This window comes from Hyla sarda, chromosome 2, assembly GCF_029499605.1.
Source record: "Hyla sarda isolate aHylSar1 chromosome 2, aHylSar1.hap1, whole genome shotgun sequence".
Lineage (NCBI taxonomy): Eukaryota > Metazoa > Chordata > Amphibia > Anura > Hylidae > Hyla > Hyla sarda.
Window position 1 is genome coordinate 379702050 of NC_079190.1, and position 17447 is coordinate 379719496.

At 41.5% G+C, this 17447-nt stretch overlaps 1 protein-coding gene across 1 annotated transcript in view; it reads left to right on the plus strand.

Moving 5' to 3' along the window:
* Positions 1–17447, plus strand: part of COL26A1 (collagen type XXVI alpha 1 chain) — a 509942-nt gene that overhangs the window by 462828 nt on the left and 29667 nt on the right. Inside the window, exons 5-8 of the mRNA XM_056558485.1 lie at positions 9423–9573; positions 12085–12123; positions 14485–14592; positions 17295–17438. Coding sequence (XP_056414460.1) covers positions 9423–9573; positions 12085–12123; positions 14485–14592; positions 17295–17438 — 442 coding nt within the window. The remainder of the gene's footprint in view (positions 1–9422; positions 9574–12084; positions 12124–14484; positions 14593–17294; positions 17439–17447) is intronic.

The following is a 17447-nucleotide window of genomic DNA, read 5'->3' on the forward strand; positions in this document are numbered from 1 at the left end:
GGGTACACCGCTGAAAAATATTTGTTTTATTCAACTGATGCCAGAAAGTTAAACAGATTTTCAAATTACTTCCATTTAAAAAATCTTAAAGGGGTACCCCACTTGAAAACATTTTTTTAAATCAATTGGTGCCAGAAAGTTAAACAGATTTGTACATTACTTCATTACTTCTATTTTAAAATCTTTATCCTTCTAGCACTTATCACCTGCTGTCTGCTCCACAGGAACTTCTTTTTTTTTTCTCTCTGACCACAATGCTCTCTGCTGACACCTCTGTCCATATCAGAAACTGTCCAGAGCAGGAGAGGTTTGCTATGGGGATTTGCTCCTACTCTAGAAAGTTCCTAAAATGGTCAGAGGTGTCAGCAGAGAGCACTGTGGTCAGACAGAAAGGAAATTCAAAAAGAAAAGAACTTCCTCTGTAGTATACAGGAGCTGATCAGCACTGGAAGGATTAAGATTTTTAAATAGAATTAATTTACAATATGTTTAACTTTCTGGCACCAGTTGATTTGAATTTTTTTTTCCAGCGGGATACCCCTTTAATCCTTCCAGTGCTTATCAGCTGCTGTGTACTACAGAGGAAGTGCTTTTCTTTATGAATTTCCATTCTGTTTGATCACAGTAAGGAACTGTCCGGAGTAGGATAGGTTTGCTATGGGAATTTGCTCCTACTCTGGACAGTTCCTGACATGGACAGAGGTGTCAGCAGAGAGCACTGTGGTCAGACAGAAAATAAATTCTAAAAGAAAAGAACTTCCTGTGGAGCATACAGCAGCTGAAAAGTACTGAGAGGATTACGATTTTTATATAGAAGTAATTTACAAATCTGTTTAACTTTCTGGCACCAGTTGATTTAAAAAAAAAAAATTCCAGCAGAGTACTTCTTTAACCTTTGGAGGTTTGGATTTTGGTTTTGAATATCCAGGTCATAGCCCCACAATAGTCATGTATTAGAATGATAGCGCAGAAATAGCAGTGGTGTGGTCAGAGAACAGAATGTGCACAGGGACAATAGTTACAAAAAAAAACACAAACACAGAAAATGCATAGCCGAACAACCCCCCTCAAAATAATTTGCCAGGACTAATGTCATCTTCTGGAGATGGTAACCAAACATCAGTGTTCTGCGATCAGAAGCGCTGTGGCAAGGTAAGTATCACTAAACAGATACAAACTTGGCCATAACCTCAATTTCCAAAATTGCTTTCTATAGAAAAGGTTTGTGTCCATCTTGTAGATAATGGGGGAGATTTATCAATGCTTGTGCAGAGGTAACCTTGTCCCTTTGCCCATAGCAACCAATCAGATTGCTTCTTTCATTTTCCACAGGCCTCCCTAAAAATGAAAGAAGCAAGCTGATTGGTTGCTATGGGCAACTGGGCAAGTTTTACTCTGCACAGGTCTTGATAAATCTCCCCCAATGTTTCCTAGATGTAAGCCGCTGCAGTGGAGAACTTTCAACAAGTGTATGCTAGAGATAAAGCTCACAGGTTGGCAAAACTATTTCTATCCTAAGGGTACGTTCACACGCGCGGATTTTCGCAGCCGATTTAGCTGCGGATCCGCTGGTGAAGGCCCCGCTCTATGCTGGCTTTACATGTGCCTGCTGGTAGCGGCAAGACGCCGCTACCAGCAGACACAGTGCAGCGATGTGCGCGGCGTACTCGCACATCGCGGCCACTCTCCCTGCTCCTAGCTAATATAGACAAGGAGAGTGCTATAACGTATTATAAAGAGGAGATGGAAAAAAAGCAAAAATGCTCATAGCTGTACTGCAACCAAGTACAACTATGGTGAAAGCGTGGAATAACCCTCAACGGGCGAAGATCGTCAGCCGCTCCTGGCAACACAGGTGAAGCACTCAGACGGATCCCTCCAAGGAACAGCCCAGGATAAAAGCAGCGCACAAGACTTCAAAGGTAAAATGGTTTATTTACCCGGCATGCAACGCGTTTCGCTGGACAACCAGCTTCATCAGGCAGGGAGGCTAGGCAGAGAGCTCCCGCGATGTGCGAGTATACTGCGACATCGCCCATCGCAGGGTGCCTGCTGGTAGCGGCGTATTGCCGCTACGAGCAGACACATGTAAAGCCAGCATAGAGCGGGCCTTCACCAGTGGATCTGCAGCGTAAAATACGTTGTAAATCCACGCGTGTGAACGTACCCTAACACAGCAATCGCCACAGGTACTGACTCTACAGCTGCTACTCATGCTTTACATTATGCTTGGCCCTGAAATGTAGATTGACTATTTTGGCATGCACTCTTTGAATATAAGTAATGTAATATCCTTTGAAGTATTGCACTATAGTGAAAGGGAATAATTATACGCTTTGGCATTGTCCTAAACGCATGCTTAGAGGTTTTCACTTCTGAAAATTTAATTTGAAATGTGGTATTAGAAACAAAAAAGAAAATAAAGTAATAAACCACAGCTTTAAAGAGTTTTACCCCAGGACTTTAGTCATGATAGCCTATTCCATAGATCAGGATTTCTGCATCGATTACGGTACTTATTATGTCGAGGAGAAATTCTAGAGCAGTGGTCTCCAACCTGCGGACCTCCAGATGTTGCAAAACTACAACTCCCAGCATGCCCGGACAGCCAACGGCTGTCCGGGCATGCTGGGAGTTGTAGTTTTGCAACATCTGGAGGTCCGCAGGTTTAAGACCACTGTTCTAGAGTATTCCTCCCAACAAATGTGTCTTAGTTCATCTGTGGCAGCCAATAGGGGAAATGATGAGAGTTCTGTTGGGAGAATTTCTCAATGTAGATGCCATGTTGCAGAGTAGCATATAACCCAATGTTCCTCTGTGACCCCACCCCTTTTGTCAGTGAAGCTGTTCCCATATACAAAGTGCAGGGATGAGACCTCTTAATTCTGTGAAACAACACACTAAAACTTTTCTGAGCTCCTTGTGCAAATCTAATGTATTAGGCTAAGTCTCCACTTGGTTTTTTGCACTGCGTTTTTAGGGATTAAAAAAACGCCTGAAAAAGTGACGTCATCATGCGTTTTTTCTTGCGTTTTTTCCAGCGTTTTTTTCATTTTTGTGGAAATTGCACCTTTGCGTTTTTTTTTTGGTACCCAAAATTTCTTGGGTACCAAAAAAAAAAAAGGATGCAGCAGTGATGGAAATTTTTTTAGTTAACGCAATGTATATATTTTATAACCCAATTTTTATTATTTTTTAATAAAGTTTGTGTTTCACTTTTTTTTTTTTTTTTTTACAAATTTTTAAAAATTTTTATGTAGTACTACTACTCCCAGCATGGAACAGACTGTTCCATGCTGGGGGTGATAGTGCCTGTACTATAGACATTTATCGTCCATAATATAGCAGAGAAGCGAGGGGTCTATACATCGCTCGCCTCTCTGCACTATACTCCGGCCACTGATGTCAACAGAAATTCATATTTCCCACCCAGAGCTGTGATTGGCCGGATGGTTTCAGCCAATCACAGCTCTGAGGAAAAGATGAATGAATGAGTGGCCGGCCCGGAGTATAGTGCAGAGCAGGGATGCGAGCGATGTATACAGCCGCTCCATCTCTGCTATAGACAGGACGATCACAGCAGGTGTCAGTAGTGACATCCACTGTGATGTGTCCTTAAGCAGGCACTACTACTCCCAACATGGAGTACACTCTGCTCCATGCTGGGAGCTGTAGTACCTGTATTAATAGACAGATCGCAGCAAGTGTAACTTCTGACACCCCCTGTGATCTGTCTATTAATGCAGGTACTACAGCTCCCAGCATGAGGCAGAGTGTGCTCTATGTTGGGAGTAGTAGTACCTGCAGTTATGGAAAGATCACTGTGGGTATCACTCCTGACACCCGCTGTGATGCTCCTGTATAATGTATAGATGCAGCGGCCGCTCTCCTATGGTCCCCTGCACGGCCGTATATTTACACATGTTCCTATTTCTCACAGAGAGCTGTGATTGGCTGGAACCATCTGGCCAATCACAGCTCTGTGGGAAATATGAATAAGTGTAAATATACGTCAGGGCAGGGGACCATAGAAGAGCGGCCGCCGCATCTATATATTATACAGAAAGATTGCAGCGGGCGATCTGTCTATTTGTACAGGTAGTACTACTCCCATCATGGAACAGTGTGTTCCATGCTGGGAGTAGTAGTACTAACTAAAAAAAGTGTACAAAATAAAGCAAAAAAGTGAAAAACACACACAATACATTTTTATAATTGTCGGCTACATTTTAATTTCCCCGCACACATAAATTGATCCCTGTTTAAAAAGTAAGAGTTTTTTTTTAAATAATATACATTTCATTAGATACAATTTTTTCCTTCACTACTGTATATTTTTGAAAAAAAAAATTTTATGTTACCCTACGAAATTTTATTAAAAACAGGTATCTACATCACTTTTTTGGATCGCTAAAGTCCAAAAAAGATTAAAAACCGCCTGCAAAAACGTCAAAGTTAAAATCCACATAGCGTTTTTCTTGGCGTTTTCTCACTCCCATAGACTTCTATTGGAGCAAAACACCACGATTTTGACAAAAAACGCCGGTTTGAGGGAACTACAGCCTTTTTTTCAAAACGCAAAGAGCAGAAAAAAACACAGAAAAAGTGAAAAAACGCCAAAAGAATTAAAAAAACGCCAAAGTGAAAAAACGCAAAGTGGAATTCAAAATTTGCGATTTCTCATTGACTTACAGCTAACATCTGGCCGCAGCGTTTTTTGACCAAAAAAACGCCATGCGGCAGAATTGGCGTTTTTCTTTGCGTTTTGCGAAGAAAAAAAAGTGGAGACTTAGCCTTATAGATGCTTTGGAATCAGAAGAATGGATATCGGTCACCGCCCTTTAATTAGTGCTATTACAACAGGTTTACTGGATTAAGTAATCTAGGGCTGCTTCCTTAGCATGTGTTCATGTAAATGACTAGTGCAGATGCCAGCAAACGGAGAAAGAAAATCTGTGGCAGCTCACCAATGTGAATCTTGGCTTCTTTATTAAATAGCGGGTGTGCAGGCAGGTGCAAACTTACAATGACAGAGCGACGTACGTTTCACACAGAAATGTGCTTCTTCCGACTAGTGCAGATGCATTTACATGTTCTCTGGCTCTTAAAGGGGTACTCTGCTGGAAAACATTTTTTTTTTTAATCAATTGATGCCAGATTTGTAAATTACTTCTATTTAAAAATGTTAATTCTTTCAGTACTTATGAGCTGCTATATGCTCCACAGGAAGTTCTTTTTGTTTTGAATTTCTTTTCCAGTCTTACCACAGTGCTCTCTGCTGACACCTCTGTCCATGTCAGGAACTGTCCAGAGCAGAAGAGGTTTGCCATAGGAATTTGTTCCTGCTCTGGACAGTTCCTGACATAGACAGAGGTGTCAGCAGAGAGCACTGTGGTCAGGCAGAAAGTAAATTCAAAAAGAAAAGAACTTCCTGTGTAGCATACAGCAGATGATAAGTACTGGAAAGGTTAAGATTTTTAAATAGAAGTAATTTACAAATCTGTTTAACTTTCTGGCATCAGTTGATTAAAAAATAAATGTTTTCCAGCAGAGTACCCCTTTAGCTTCTAACTTCCAACATAACACCCACTAGGGCAGTAGCAAGTGTCCTGAATGTCCTCCATTTGTAGACACTCTGTAATAATGTATACCCAGGTACTATCTTTACTGCAGGGTCAACAAACACTGTTTAAAACATTAACTAAAAAACATAAACTACAAGTTTTAATGAGACCCCAATCTGTTGAACTATCAGGATTTTAGGAAAGCTTTTCTTTCCTCTTTCAACTTCATGCTATAAAAGTCTTCTGAGGTGTTAGGAAAGTTGTTTGTATTGAGGCATGGTTCACATCAATCTTTCTTGAAAAGAACAGGTTTGTGAGCAACCAAGCTTTAAGGGTTCATTCACACCACATTTTTTGCAATACAGTTCCCGTATACGTTTTCTATGGGAAAACCGTATGGAACCGCGTTGAAAACCGTATGCATTGACTCTCCATTGAAAACCGTATGCCAAAAGATGCATCAGGTTGTGTCCGTTTTGCATCCTGTAAGGTTTTCTCAGTTTTTTTTCCCGTACCCAAAACGGTTTTTGGTCCGGGTGAAAAACTGTATTAAACCGTATACGTTTTTTTTTTTACATGGGAGTCAATGGGAACCATACAGAACCGTGTGTGCATATGGTTCCATCCGGTTTTCACCATACGGTTTTTGACTTTGCACATTTTTTTTTTTTAGAATTTCAATCAAACAAGTGAAACTTTATTCAAAATGTGGTGAAAAGTTAAAAACGTATACGTATACACAGAAAGAGACAGAGCCCCATTCAGGAGATCCTTAGGGATTCCAGAGGTTGGACCCCCACAATCAGACACGTATTCCCTATCCTGAGGATAGTAATGGAGCACCCCATGAATATAGAGGTTTACTTACTTTTTCGTTTTCCACTGTGGATGTTCAGCTAATGTACTGACTGAAAAAGATATGAACATAGATTTCTGCTACTTTTGCTTTCACAAATTGTGCGTAAAGTTGCTTGTTAGCACGCTCCCTCCATGTAAATCCGGAAACCCCTGCCTGCCCCCTTGGTGACCGTGTGAGCAGCATAATCTCCCCCTTTGTGTTTGTCTATAATTGTGACTTAACAGATAACAGTCAGACCACATTTTATTAGTTAGCAATAAAATAATCAAGGTGATTCTAAAGATTCACTGAGTTTTACTTACACCTGTGATATATAGACAGGCTGTAAATAGAAAGAAGAAAGAGACCCGGGTGCGCCCCTAATGAAGTCCATCAGAAATGTGCAGGGCAGGATAAAATGATAACAGTTGCCCTTACCGAATGGTGTTGCACTGAGGGCTCAACACTTACAGTGGCTTATGGAGAGAGTATGTCCAAATGAGCAGACACAGGAACGATCCGGTTCGAGAGTCTCCATGTCTGGTACAATAAATGTTCAGAGAAATAAAAAAATATTTTCCTGTTTTCTGGCACATCAATTAGACTGGAGTGTAGATATCAATTGAATTTATTCATACAAACAACGCGTTTCGACCTTGGACTAGGTTCTTCATCAGGATATATAGACAGGCTGGGTTCACTGGAGCAGGCACGTATGCAGTACTCCACTATGGATCATAGAGGATGGTCTTGAGAAAAGACCCAGTTCTTAAAACACACCGTTGTCTCTTTTAAAAAGTGATAAAGTGTCATTTGAGTTTAGCGCAGGAGAGAAGTGTACGGCTGGCTTTTGGGAGTAGGCCCGAGCCTGACCTCAACAGACATGGCTGCCAAGTGTGTTGTCAGGTAAATTGCACTGAGTAAGAACAGAGATGTGTTGGATGCTGCCATCCATGAATCACTAGTTGGCTTCCATTATTCTAGTTACATTAATATTTGATTGGTTGTTAAAATCCCAACCCAGCATTGTTATATTTGCCATGTTCTAAAATTGCCCCCATGTGCTTTTCATGATGAGTTTAACAAGCAGATGGCCATACGGTGGGAGGCATTTATGAAAGTGAAATTAAATATAAATAGGATTTATGTTAGAATTACATAACTGTGACTCATAGGGGATAGTTTATTGTCTTCACTTATCATTCTTCAGAGCTTCTCTCTCTTAAACATTTAATTTTGATGCATACCGGGTGGAACAGACACATATTGTTCTTATAACTTGAGCGTACTAACAAAGCCTGATCTTGCCTTGATCTTAGAATAGAGTGATGGGATCATCATTCAGCTTAGACATGCATACATGTCCAAAGGAAATGGATTCCAGGTGACCCTCAAGGCCCCCAGATCACTTTTATTAATAATCGTGAATTGTTAGTGCATCTATAAGATAATCATAGATTAATAAATGGTCATCTCATGAATTACTAGCAATAAGACTGTGTAAACTCATTACATTAACTGCTATTGTCCCTATATGTTTCTTAGCACCTACTGTATGATATACTTATATAGGGTTCCTCATCTCACCAATCCCCTGGTACTAGCCTTCTGATGCTTACTGGGTCTCTTCTGATCACGACTTCCTGGTCCATTCGCCATATGCTTGACTGGAGGGACATTAGATATGTACAACCCCCCCCCCCCCCACCCCTTCACCCCTTTTAGATCTCTAAAACCCCTCTAGGAAGAACCTCACCCTCCCTTAGCACAAAAAACAGGACACCTGTTTTGGTGAAATGGGCCGCTTGGCCCGTTTATTTAACATAGTATAATAAATATGTAAATAACATTATTAACATTATAAAACACTATAAACAGATTTACATGAACATACAATCCCATGTGACAAGAAGGGTACCTGGTGGACTAAACCATATACCGTATTTTTCGCCGTATAAGACGCACTTTTTCTTCCCCAAAACTGGGGGGGGGAAAGTTGGTGCGTCTTATACAGCGAATACACACCTATCGGGTCGGTCCCTGCAGCCATCAACGGCCGGGACCCGCGGCTAATACAGGATATCATAGATCGTGATGATGCCCTGTATTAACCCTTCAGACGCGGCCATCAAAGCTGACCGTCGTGTCTGAAGCGAAAGTTGGGCTGTTCGGGACCGCCGCGGTGAAATCGCGGCGTCCCGAACAGCTTACAGGACACCGGGTGGGCCCTTACCTGCCTCCTCGGTGTCTGCTCCGTACCGGGATCCCCTGCATGGTGGCGCTCTCCTTCGACGTCATCACGTCGTTACGCACGCCGCCCCGTCATCCAATAGGAGCGACGTGATGACGGCGACGGAGAGCGTGGATCCCGGGGAAGAAGACGTCCGGAGCATCGGGGACACCACGGGGGCCCGGTGACAGAGATGGAGGGCGACATCCAGGGCAGCGGTGACGGGTCCGGAGCGGCGGGGACACGTGAGTATTACCTCCTATCCAGTGGTCTTCAACCTGCGGACCTCCAGATGTTGCAAAACTACAACTCCCAGCATGCCCGGACAGCCGTTGGCTGTCCGGGCATGCTGGGAGTTGTAGTTTTGCAACATCTAGAGGTCCGCAGGTTGAAGATCACTGTTGGGTGCAGAATCTTTTTTTTCTAGATTTTGCACCTTTAAAATTGGGTGCGTCTTATACGCCGGTGCGTCCTATAGGGCGAAAAATACGGTAAATGTTACTAGTAATCTCATGCACTAACAATTTTGCCCTTGGCCCCATCCACCTGACCCATTCCAACAATTTGTGGAATTCGGAGCAAGTGGTAGAAAACCTAATTGGTAGTAAAGGTCTTGCAGTATGGAAGAATATACATTGGAATAGAACTCTATTTTTGGAAATTGTATTACTACATTTAAAATTGTAATAATTGTTATTGATCATAATTCTAAGTACATTTGACAAAATTTGATAACATCTTTTGAATCAGAATTAGAATATAACTAAACTTTTTTTTTTTTGTCTTCAAGATTGTCACACTACAAGCAGAAGAGAAATCCTCAGAAAATGACCTGCCCATCACCAGAAGCACAGCAGTGTGGAATGAGGACTACTTGCCAGATGCCATTCCTCTGCTCAGCCCGGGAAGCATATTCAGGAAGTCAGTCAAGTCTACACTAGGTAGGAACAAAAATGTTATAACAGAAAACAGACGGAAGCATCCTCTGTTATCTTCTATTCATACTGTACACTGCACATTATTTTATGTGGGATTATAAAAGAAAAGTCATGCGTTAACCAAATAACATCAGTTTACAAGGAGAAAATATGGAAATTCTGATACTGAACGAATCCCAGCCTAATAAAAACAAATATATATATATATATATATATATATATATATATATATATATATATATATATATATATATATACACACAGTGTTCCCTCAACATATGATATTAATTGGTTCCGGGAGGACCATCATATGTTGAAACCATCATATGTCGAGTACATATGTCTATGTAAAAATGGTAATTGGTTCTGGGGCCTTGGAACCATTGTATGTTGAATACATATCTCTATGGGAAACTGCTAATTGGTTCTGGGATGACCATTGTATGTAGAGTGTATGGGGAGTGTTTAACAAACCAGGGTGCCTCCAGCTGTTGCACAACTACAACTCCCAGCATGCATGTACAACCATTGACTGTCTGGGCATGCTGGGAGTTATAGTTTTGCAACAGCTGGAGGCACACTGATAGGGAAACATTGATGTATGGGGTGTATTGTGTGTATATGTATTGTATGTGATGTGTGACATCGCATACAGTACTGTACAGTTCTTTAAATACCTTCAGGGGGGACAGAATGTCCTCCATTACGATCCTGCCGACTACAGCTCTATAGGAAAGGAAGGGGAGGGCAGCCAGCAGCTCATTGGATGCCTGCAGCAAGATGCTGCAGGCTATTGGCTATGGCTGCACTGGGGGGGGGGGGGGGGCTTACACGGAGCTCACAGTGGAAGCCTGTATGAGTTAGCAGGACAGCATGTGAGTAACAGGAGGCAGAACGGGGCACACGGGGCACATTAAACAACTGTCAGTTGCTGAAGTTGTCAGCGCTGTCAGATAGCTGTTTGTATGATGGCCCCGACACACAGCAGCATCATATGTCGATGCTGCATTCAACATACGATGGGCTCTGAGAGGCCATCATATGTTGAAATGATCATATGTCGGGGCCATCATAAGTCGGGGGGTCACTGTATATATATATATATATATATATATATATATAAAACTCAACGTGTGTGTGTGTGTATATGTTCCAGCATCACGTCCAAACGGCTAAAAGATATTAACATGAAACTTGGCACACATGTTACTGTCAACAACAAACATAGGATAGGTAATTTAACCCTTACTCACCCCCGTTTGCCAGGGTCTAGGTTTTTGTTTAAAGTCCCATACAAGTCTATGGGAAACATATGTTCCAGCATAACTTCCTAATGGCTGGAGATATTTCGATAATACTTGGTTACATGTTACTAATATGTCCCCTTAAAATATAGGATAGTTAATTTAACTCTTAATTACCCCCATTTGAGAGGGTCAGGGTTTTGTTTAAAGTCCCATGCAAATCAATGGAAAATGTATGTTCCCACATAACTTCCATACGGCTGGAGATATTTCAATAATACCTGGTACACATATTACTTATATGTCAAATAAAAAGATATGATAGTTAAATTAACCCTTATCTGCACCGTTATGTAAAAGATGGGTTTTTCTTTCAACTCCCATGCAAGGATATGGGACTACTAGTACCTTACTCCACAAGCTCCGCTCTGCATCTCCTGGTGAATGTGTCAATCCGGCTTGCAAGCCACACCACATCTCACAAAGACATGCCCACATTTTAAGCCCCACCCTTTTATTATCTACCCTTTATGTGCATCGGTCTGGCTTGCAAATCACGCCCAGTCCCACAAAGCCACGTCTCCTTCTATTTTCAGCTTACAATATCTTCATCACAAATCGGTCCCACCTGAGGACAGGATATGAGGATGGGACATAAGGACAGGATATGAGGATGGGAAATAAGGACAGGATATGAGGATGAGACATGAGGTCATACAATATCTCTGTGACATGTCAAATGGACTCTTTAAAGGGGTATCCAGCAAGAAGTTCTTTTTTATTTTAAGATATGTGCCCAGTCTGTGTACTAAAAAAAAAATTACTATACTGAACTCTCTTGCCCTTGGAGAAAAATTCACCAAAATTAAAACAGCTTGGTGTTTGGGTTTAAAACTTCACAATGGATATATCCACTCACCTGCTGAACACTCATAAAATCTAGTATACATAAATACAAGATATAGCTTTATGTCTTGCATTAAATAATTGGTTGGTTGTTGCCCTTACGAGCAAATATTAAAAGTGGTTAGAACTTATGGCTGGTATTTCTTTACATCAGTGTTTTGCAGTAACAAAATGTACAAACTGAAAGTAAGTTGATCTGGAAGAAAGCAAAGAACAGCCCTAGAACTGTACCACATATATAACTTTGTGTCCTCATATGACAGTATATATATATATATATATATATATATATATATATATATGCATTTGCAATTATTTTTTAACATTTACATTAAAACTAATTGTGTGCTTATTAATTGTACAGGTTCCAAAGGAGATAAACATGATGAAAAAAAGACACGAGGTAATGTTATGATTGCTAAGTTTTAAGTTTCTTTTATTATTTTGGGCTCTCGAGCGCCTAAGAACCTTACTTACAAAAGCAGTTATCCAGGAATAGAAAATGAGCACTAATTTCCTCCAAATACAATCCACACCTGTCTTCAGGTTGTATGTGGTATTACAATTTGGCTTCATTCACTTCAATGGAACTGAACTGCAATACCACACACAACCTGAGGGCAGGCATGGTGATGTTTTTGAAAGCAATCATCAATGTTTTTCTGTGGCCTTACAGGCAGGTAAATACTTTTTTCCTTTTCTCTTTGTTAAAAAAGGATTTTCTTGTAAATTATTTGTCCAGTACGTGGCATGATACATTACTATTATGAGGATGTCATCTAACTATTTGAATCATTAAGAAAACTCTAGGAAGGTTCTGTATCATTGGTTTTACACACTTTCCTAAGATTTGTTTATGTTGGCGGTATCACGCTACCACTGGAACTATGCTGTACATATGGTGGCGTTGTTCTAAGATACAATATCCTTGATCCACTGCGTAAGGATATTATACACTACATTTACAATGGGGCAAAAAAGTATTTAATCAGCCACCGATTGTGCAAGTTCACCCACTTAAAAAGATGATAGAGGCCTGTAATTTTCATCATAGGTATACCTCAACTATGAGAGACATAATGAGAAAAAAAATCCATAAAATCTGTCTGATTTTTAAAGAATTTATTTGCAAATTATGGTGAAAAATAAGTATTTGGTCAATAACAAAAGTTAATCTCAATACTTTGTTATATACCCTATGTTGGCAATGACAGAGGTCAAACGTTTTCTGTAAGTCTTCACAAGGTTTTCACACACTGTTGCTGGTATTTTGGCCTATTCCTCCATGCAGATCTCCTTTAGAGCTGTGATGTTTTGGGGCTGTCGCTGGGCAACACGGACTTTCAACTCCCTCCAAAGGTTTTCTATGGGGTTGAGATCTGGAGACTGGCTAGGCCATTCCAGGGCCTTGAAATGCTTCTTACAAAGCCACTCCTTCATTGCCCAGGTGGTGTGTTTGGGATCATTGTCATGCTGAAAGACCCAGCCACGTTTCATCTTCAATGCCCTTTTTGATGGAAGGAGGTTTTCACTCAAAATCTCACGATACATGGCCCCATTCATTCTTTTCACAGATCAGTCGTCCTGGTCCCTTGGCAGAAAAACAGCCCCAAAGCATGATGTTTCCACCCCCATGCTTCACAGTAGGTATGGTGTTCTTTTGATGCAACTCAGCATTCTTTCTCCTCCAAACATGACAAGTTGAGTTTTTATCAAAAAGTTCTACTTTGGTTTCATCTGACCATATGACATTCTCTAAATCCTCTTTTGGAGATCATGCAAATGCTCTCAAGTAACCTGCAGATGGGCCCAGACATGTACTTGCTTAAGCAGGAGGACACGTCTGGTACTGCATGATTTGAGTCCCTGGTGGCGTAGTATGTTACTGATGGTAGCCTTTATTACTTTGGTCCCAGCTCTCTGCAGGTCATTCACTAGGTTCCCCTGTGTAGTTCTGGGATTTTTGCTCACCGTTCTTGTGATCATTTTGACACCACGGGGTGAGATCTTGCGTGGAGCCCCAGATCGAGGGAGATTATCAGTGGGCTTGTATGTCTTTCATTTTCTAATAATTGTTCCCACAGTAGATTTCTTCACACCAAGCTGCTTGCCTATTGCAGATTCAATCTTCCCAGCCTGGTGCAGGTCTACAATTTTGTTTCTGGTGTCCTTCCACAGCTTTTTGGTCTTGGCCATAGTGTAGTTTGGAGTGTGACTGTTTGAGGTTGTGGACATGTGTCTTTTATACTGATAACACATTCAAACAGGTGCCATTAATACAGGTAACAAGTAAAGGACAAAGGAGACTCTTAAAGAAGAAGTTACAGGTCTGTGAGAGCCAGAAATCTTGCTTGTTTGTAGGTGACCAAATACTTATTTTACACCATAATTTGCAAATAAATTCTTTAAAAATCAGACAATGAGATTGTATGGATTATTTTTCTCTCATTATGTCTCTCATAGTTGAAGTATACCTATGATGGAAATTACAGGCCTCTCTCCTCTTTTTAAGTGGGAGAACTTGCACAATTTGTGGCTGACTAAATACTTTTTTGCCCCACTGTAACTGGTCTCCAATTTTAGCAGCTTTAGCACGTTTATCGTTTTATCTTGAAGCACAACTCTGGGCAGACTCATTGGTTTCATGCTTTTATTTTATGCCAGGCTTTACATTAGTCTAAATGCAATGTTTAATCTAAATACCCATTTTTTATTATAAACATATTTTGTCATCAATGTTTTTCTTCATCTGGATTTCTTAAAGGATTGCCTGGAATGCCAGGATTACCTGGATCATCTGGACCTGTAGGTTTACCTGGGGCAAAAGGGGATCGTGGCGAAGTGGGTCAAGCTGGCCCTGCTGGCCCACCAGGTAACCAATATACTCAATCAATATTCATGAAGTATATTTATTTGTTACTTAGGATAGCAGTTTGGTGTAATATGGAAAGAGGCAAAGGAACTCGGAATTAATGCTTATGAAAGGGTAAATTTTTACATCCTTTAAACTCCCTTACTAGCCCACAGGGACTTATCAATGCAATGCCATTTGTGTGAACATATTTCCCCTCCAATCTTTCTCGTAATGACTAACACAACAGACTGTGTTTCTGGACATGTGATCACCAGAAAAACCAGTCGTGTGAGCACTATGAAGTTTGTTTCTAACTAAACTTTGGGAGCGGCCCTTGTTGCACAGCCCTCTTTTCTTCCCTGTCTGCTATATGAAAAGAAGGAAACTAAATAATACAGGCAGTAAGTTTAAAGAGCTGTAAGAAGAAAAAAATAAATAAAGTGACTATATGGCATATTCACACTATAGAATATTGGGGTGAGAGTGTGATGAGGGCAGATGGATTTACCCTAGGGGCAGATGGCATTAACCCCTTGTGTTCGTGACACCAGAGCGTAGTTTAAGCGCTACACCACCCGAAGGTAGGCCGCTGGATCCTGGGCTAGGCATGGGGGCAAATAATGACTCAGACGCCAAGTTACGGAACAACGGCAACTTTACTGAGTCAGACAGATGTAACAGTCTATACAACTTGGCTAGGCCCACAGAGGTGACCATTGATTTTTGAGACCACAGGGCTTGCTGGGACTTATGGTGGACTGGGACAATTTTCTGCAGAGCCACGCTGACTTGAGACAGAATGACTTGGACTGACTTGACATAGACTGACTATACCCCGTTTGTAGCTTACCAGGTTTTGACTTGGACCTGGGGGGTAGTAGACTTGTGGATCCGTGGCTGCGTGGTAGACTTTAGGCCTCTTCTGAACTCCAGACACACTCTGACAGGACTTGACCTTACTGCAACTCAGCTAAGCAGAAAGAGAGACTGAGCTAGCTCCACCCAGGGTTTATATGGCGAGACTCTGCGGGGTCCCATCCCATAGGTCAACCTGTAGGGCACATGGTCACTGGTACCTTTCTGGGTTAGAATCACATGACAACAGGTCTTAAAGGCATAACACATTTTATATGCAATACACTATACAAGACAGGCACATAGGACTATACATAAGGTTAAAGGTGCAGGGGGGTCCAGGGGTCACTGTATGGAGGCTGCCTGACATAGCAGCAAGGGTACAGGGGTGCAACTCCTGTACTGGGACACCACAATATTTCCTTAAAAAATTCTTGCCAGAAATACTGTGAACAGCATGTCCCGCTGAAATGAATCGATGCTAGGAATGCACATACTCGCGCTGCCCCCATAGATAGAATGGGAATTCTGCTAAAAAAAAAAAACAGCCATGGCCACATGTTAGCTGATAGTTAGTAGGGGTTAATGATATGCCAAACTCCCATATTTATTGTATCCAAAGCCACTAAAAAGATATTGAAATGCACCAAAACTGCAACATGTGGTGAGGACACAAAGGAAATCTTGACCCTTTAACAATATTAAAGGGCACTGGTTACTTCAAAAAACTTTTGACATGTCCTAGAGACTTCAAAACTTTTGATCGATTGGGGTCTGGGTATTCAGACCCCGACCAATTGTTAGAATGAGTCGGGAGAAACGTGCAGCTGACTGAGACAATCCTATAGACCAGGGGTCTCAAACTGGTGGCCCTCAGATGTTGCAAAACTTAAACTCCCAGCATTATCGACAGCCGTTAGCTGTGCACGTTCCAGGCATGCTGGGAGTTGAAGTTTTGCAACATCTAGAGGGCCGCCAGTTTGAGACCTGCTGTCTGTCTCGCTTAGGCTGGGTTCACACTACGTTTTCTCCCATACGGGAGCGCATACGGCAGGGGGGAGCTAAAACCTCGCGCTCCCGTATGTCACCGTATGCGCTCCCGTATGTCATTCATTTCAATGAGCCGGCCGAAGTGAAACGTTCGGTCCGGTCGGCTCATTTTTGCGCCGTATGCGCTTTTACAACCGGACCTAAAACCGTGGTCAACCACGGTTTTAGGTCCGGTTGTAAAAGCGCATACGGCGCAAAAATGAGCCGACCGGACCGAATGTTTCACTCCGGCCGGCTCATTGAAATGAATGACATACGGGAGCGCATACGGTGGCATACGGGAGCGCGAGGTTTTAGCTCCCCCCTGCCGTATGCGCTCCCGTGTGGGAGAAAACGTAGTGTGAACCCACCCTAAGCATGTTCTTCTCCCAGCTAGTTCTAGCTTTAGGTCGCCATCTAAACACTCAGACCTTGACCGATCAAAACTTTTAACATGTCTCTTTTTTTAAAGAAATATGAGCTTGTTACTCATAATCATAATACATTATCATAATACTGTACATAGAAACTTTCCATTGTACCCTTAGTTTTGTAACAAATTTAGGTTTTATCCCCTATTTTCACTGCTTATCAAAGGCCTTTTCTGGTTTGTTGATCGATTTGAATAGTTTTGCAATAGCTATTGTGAACATGGTGAAAAGCAGGACAGATCACCCAAATATATTTATTTATTTTGAACTTTTTTTCCTTTTAAGGTTTATTGGCAATAGATATGCTATCCATATGTTGCATATCATAAAAATGTCTTTAATAGTAAAGTAATAATGTAAAAGAAGCAAAAACTGTATTTGACATTTTTTTGTACTTTTTGGTAGGGCCCATAGGACCTCAAGGACCAAAAGGAGAGACTGGAATTCCAGGACCACCAGGTCCTCCTGGGCCACCTGGACCACCAGGTGCTCCTATGTCTTTAAGAGGGGATGTATTGTACTCTTTACAGCCTAATTCAGAGAAAGAAAGTAAGTACT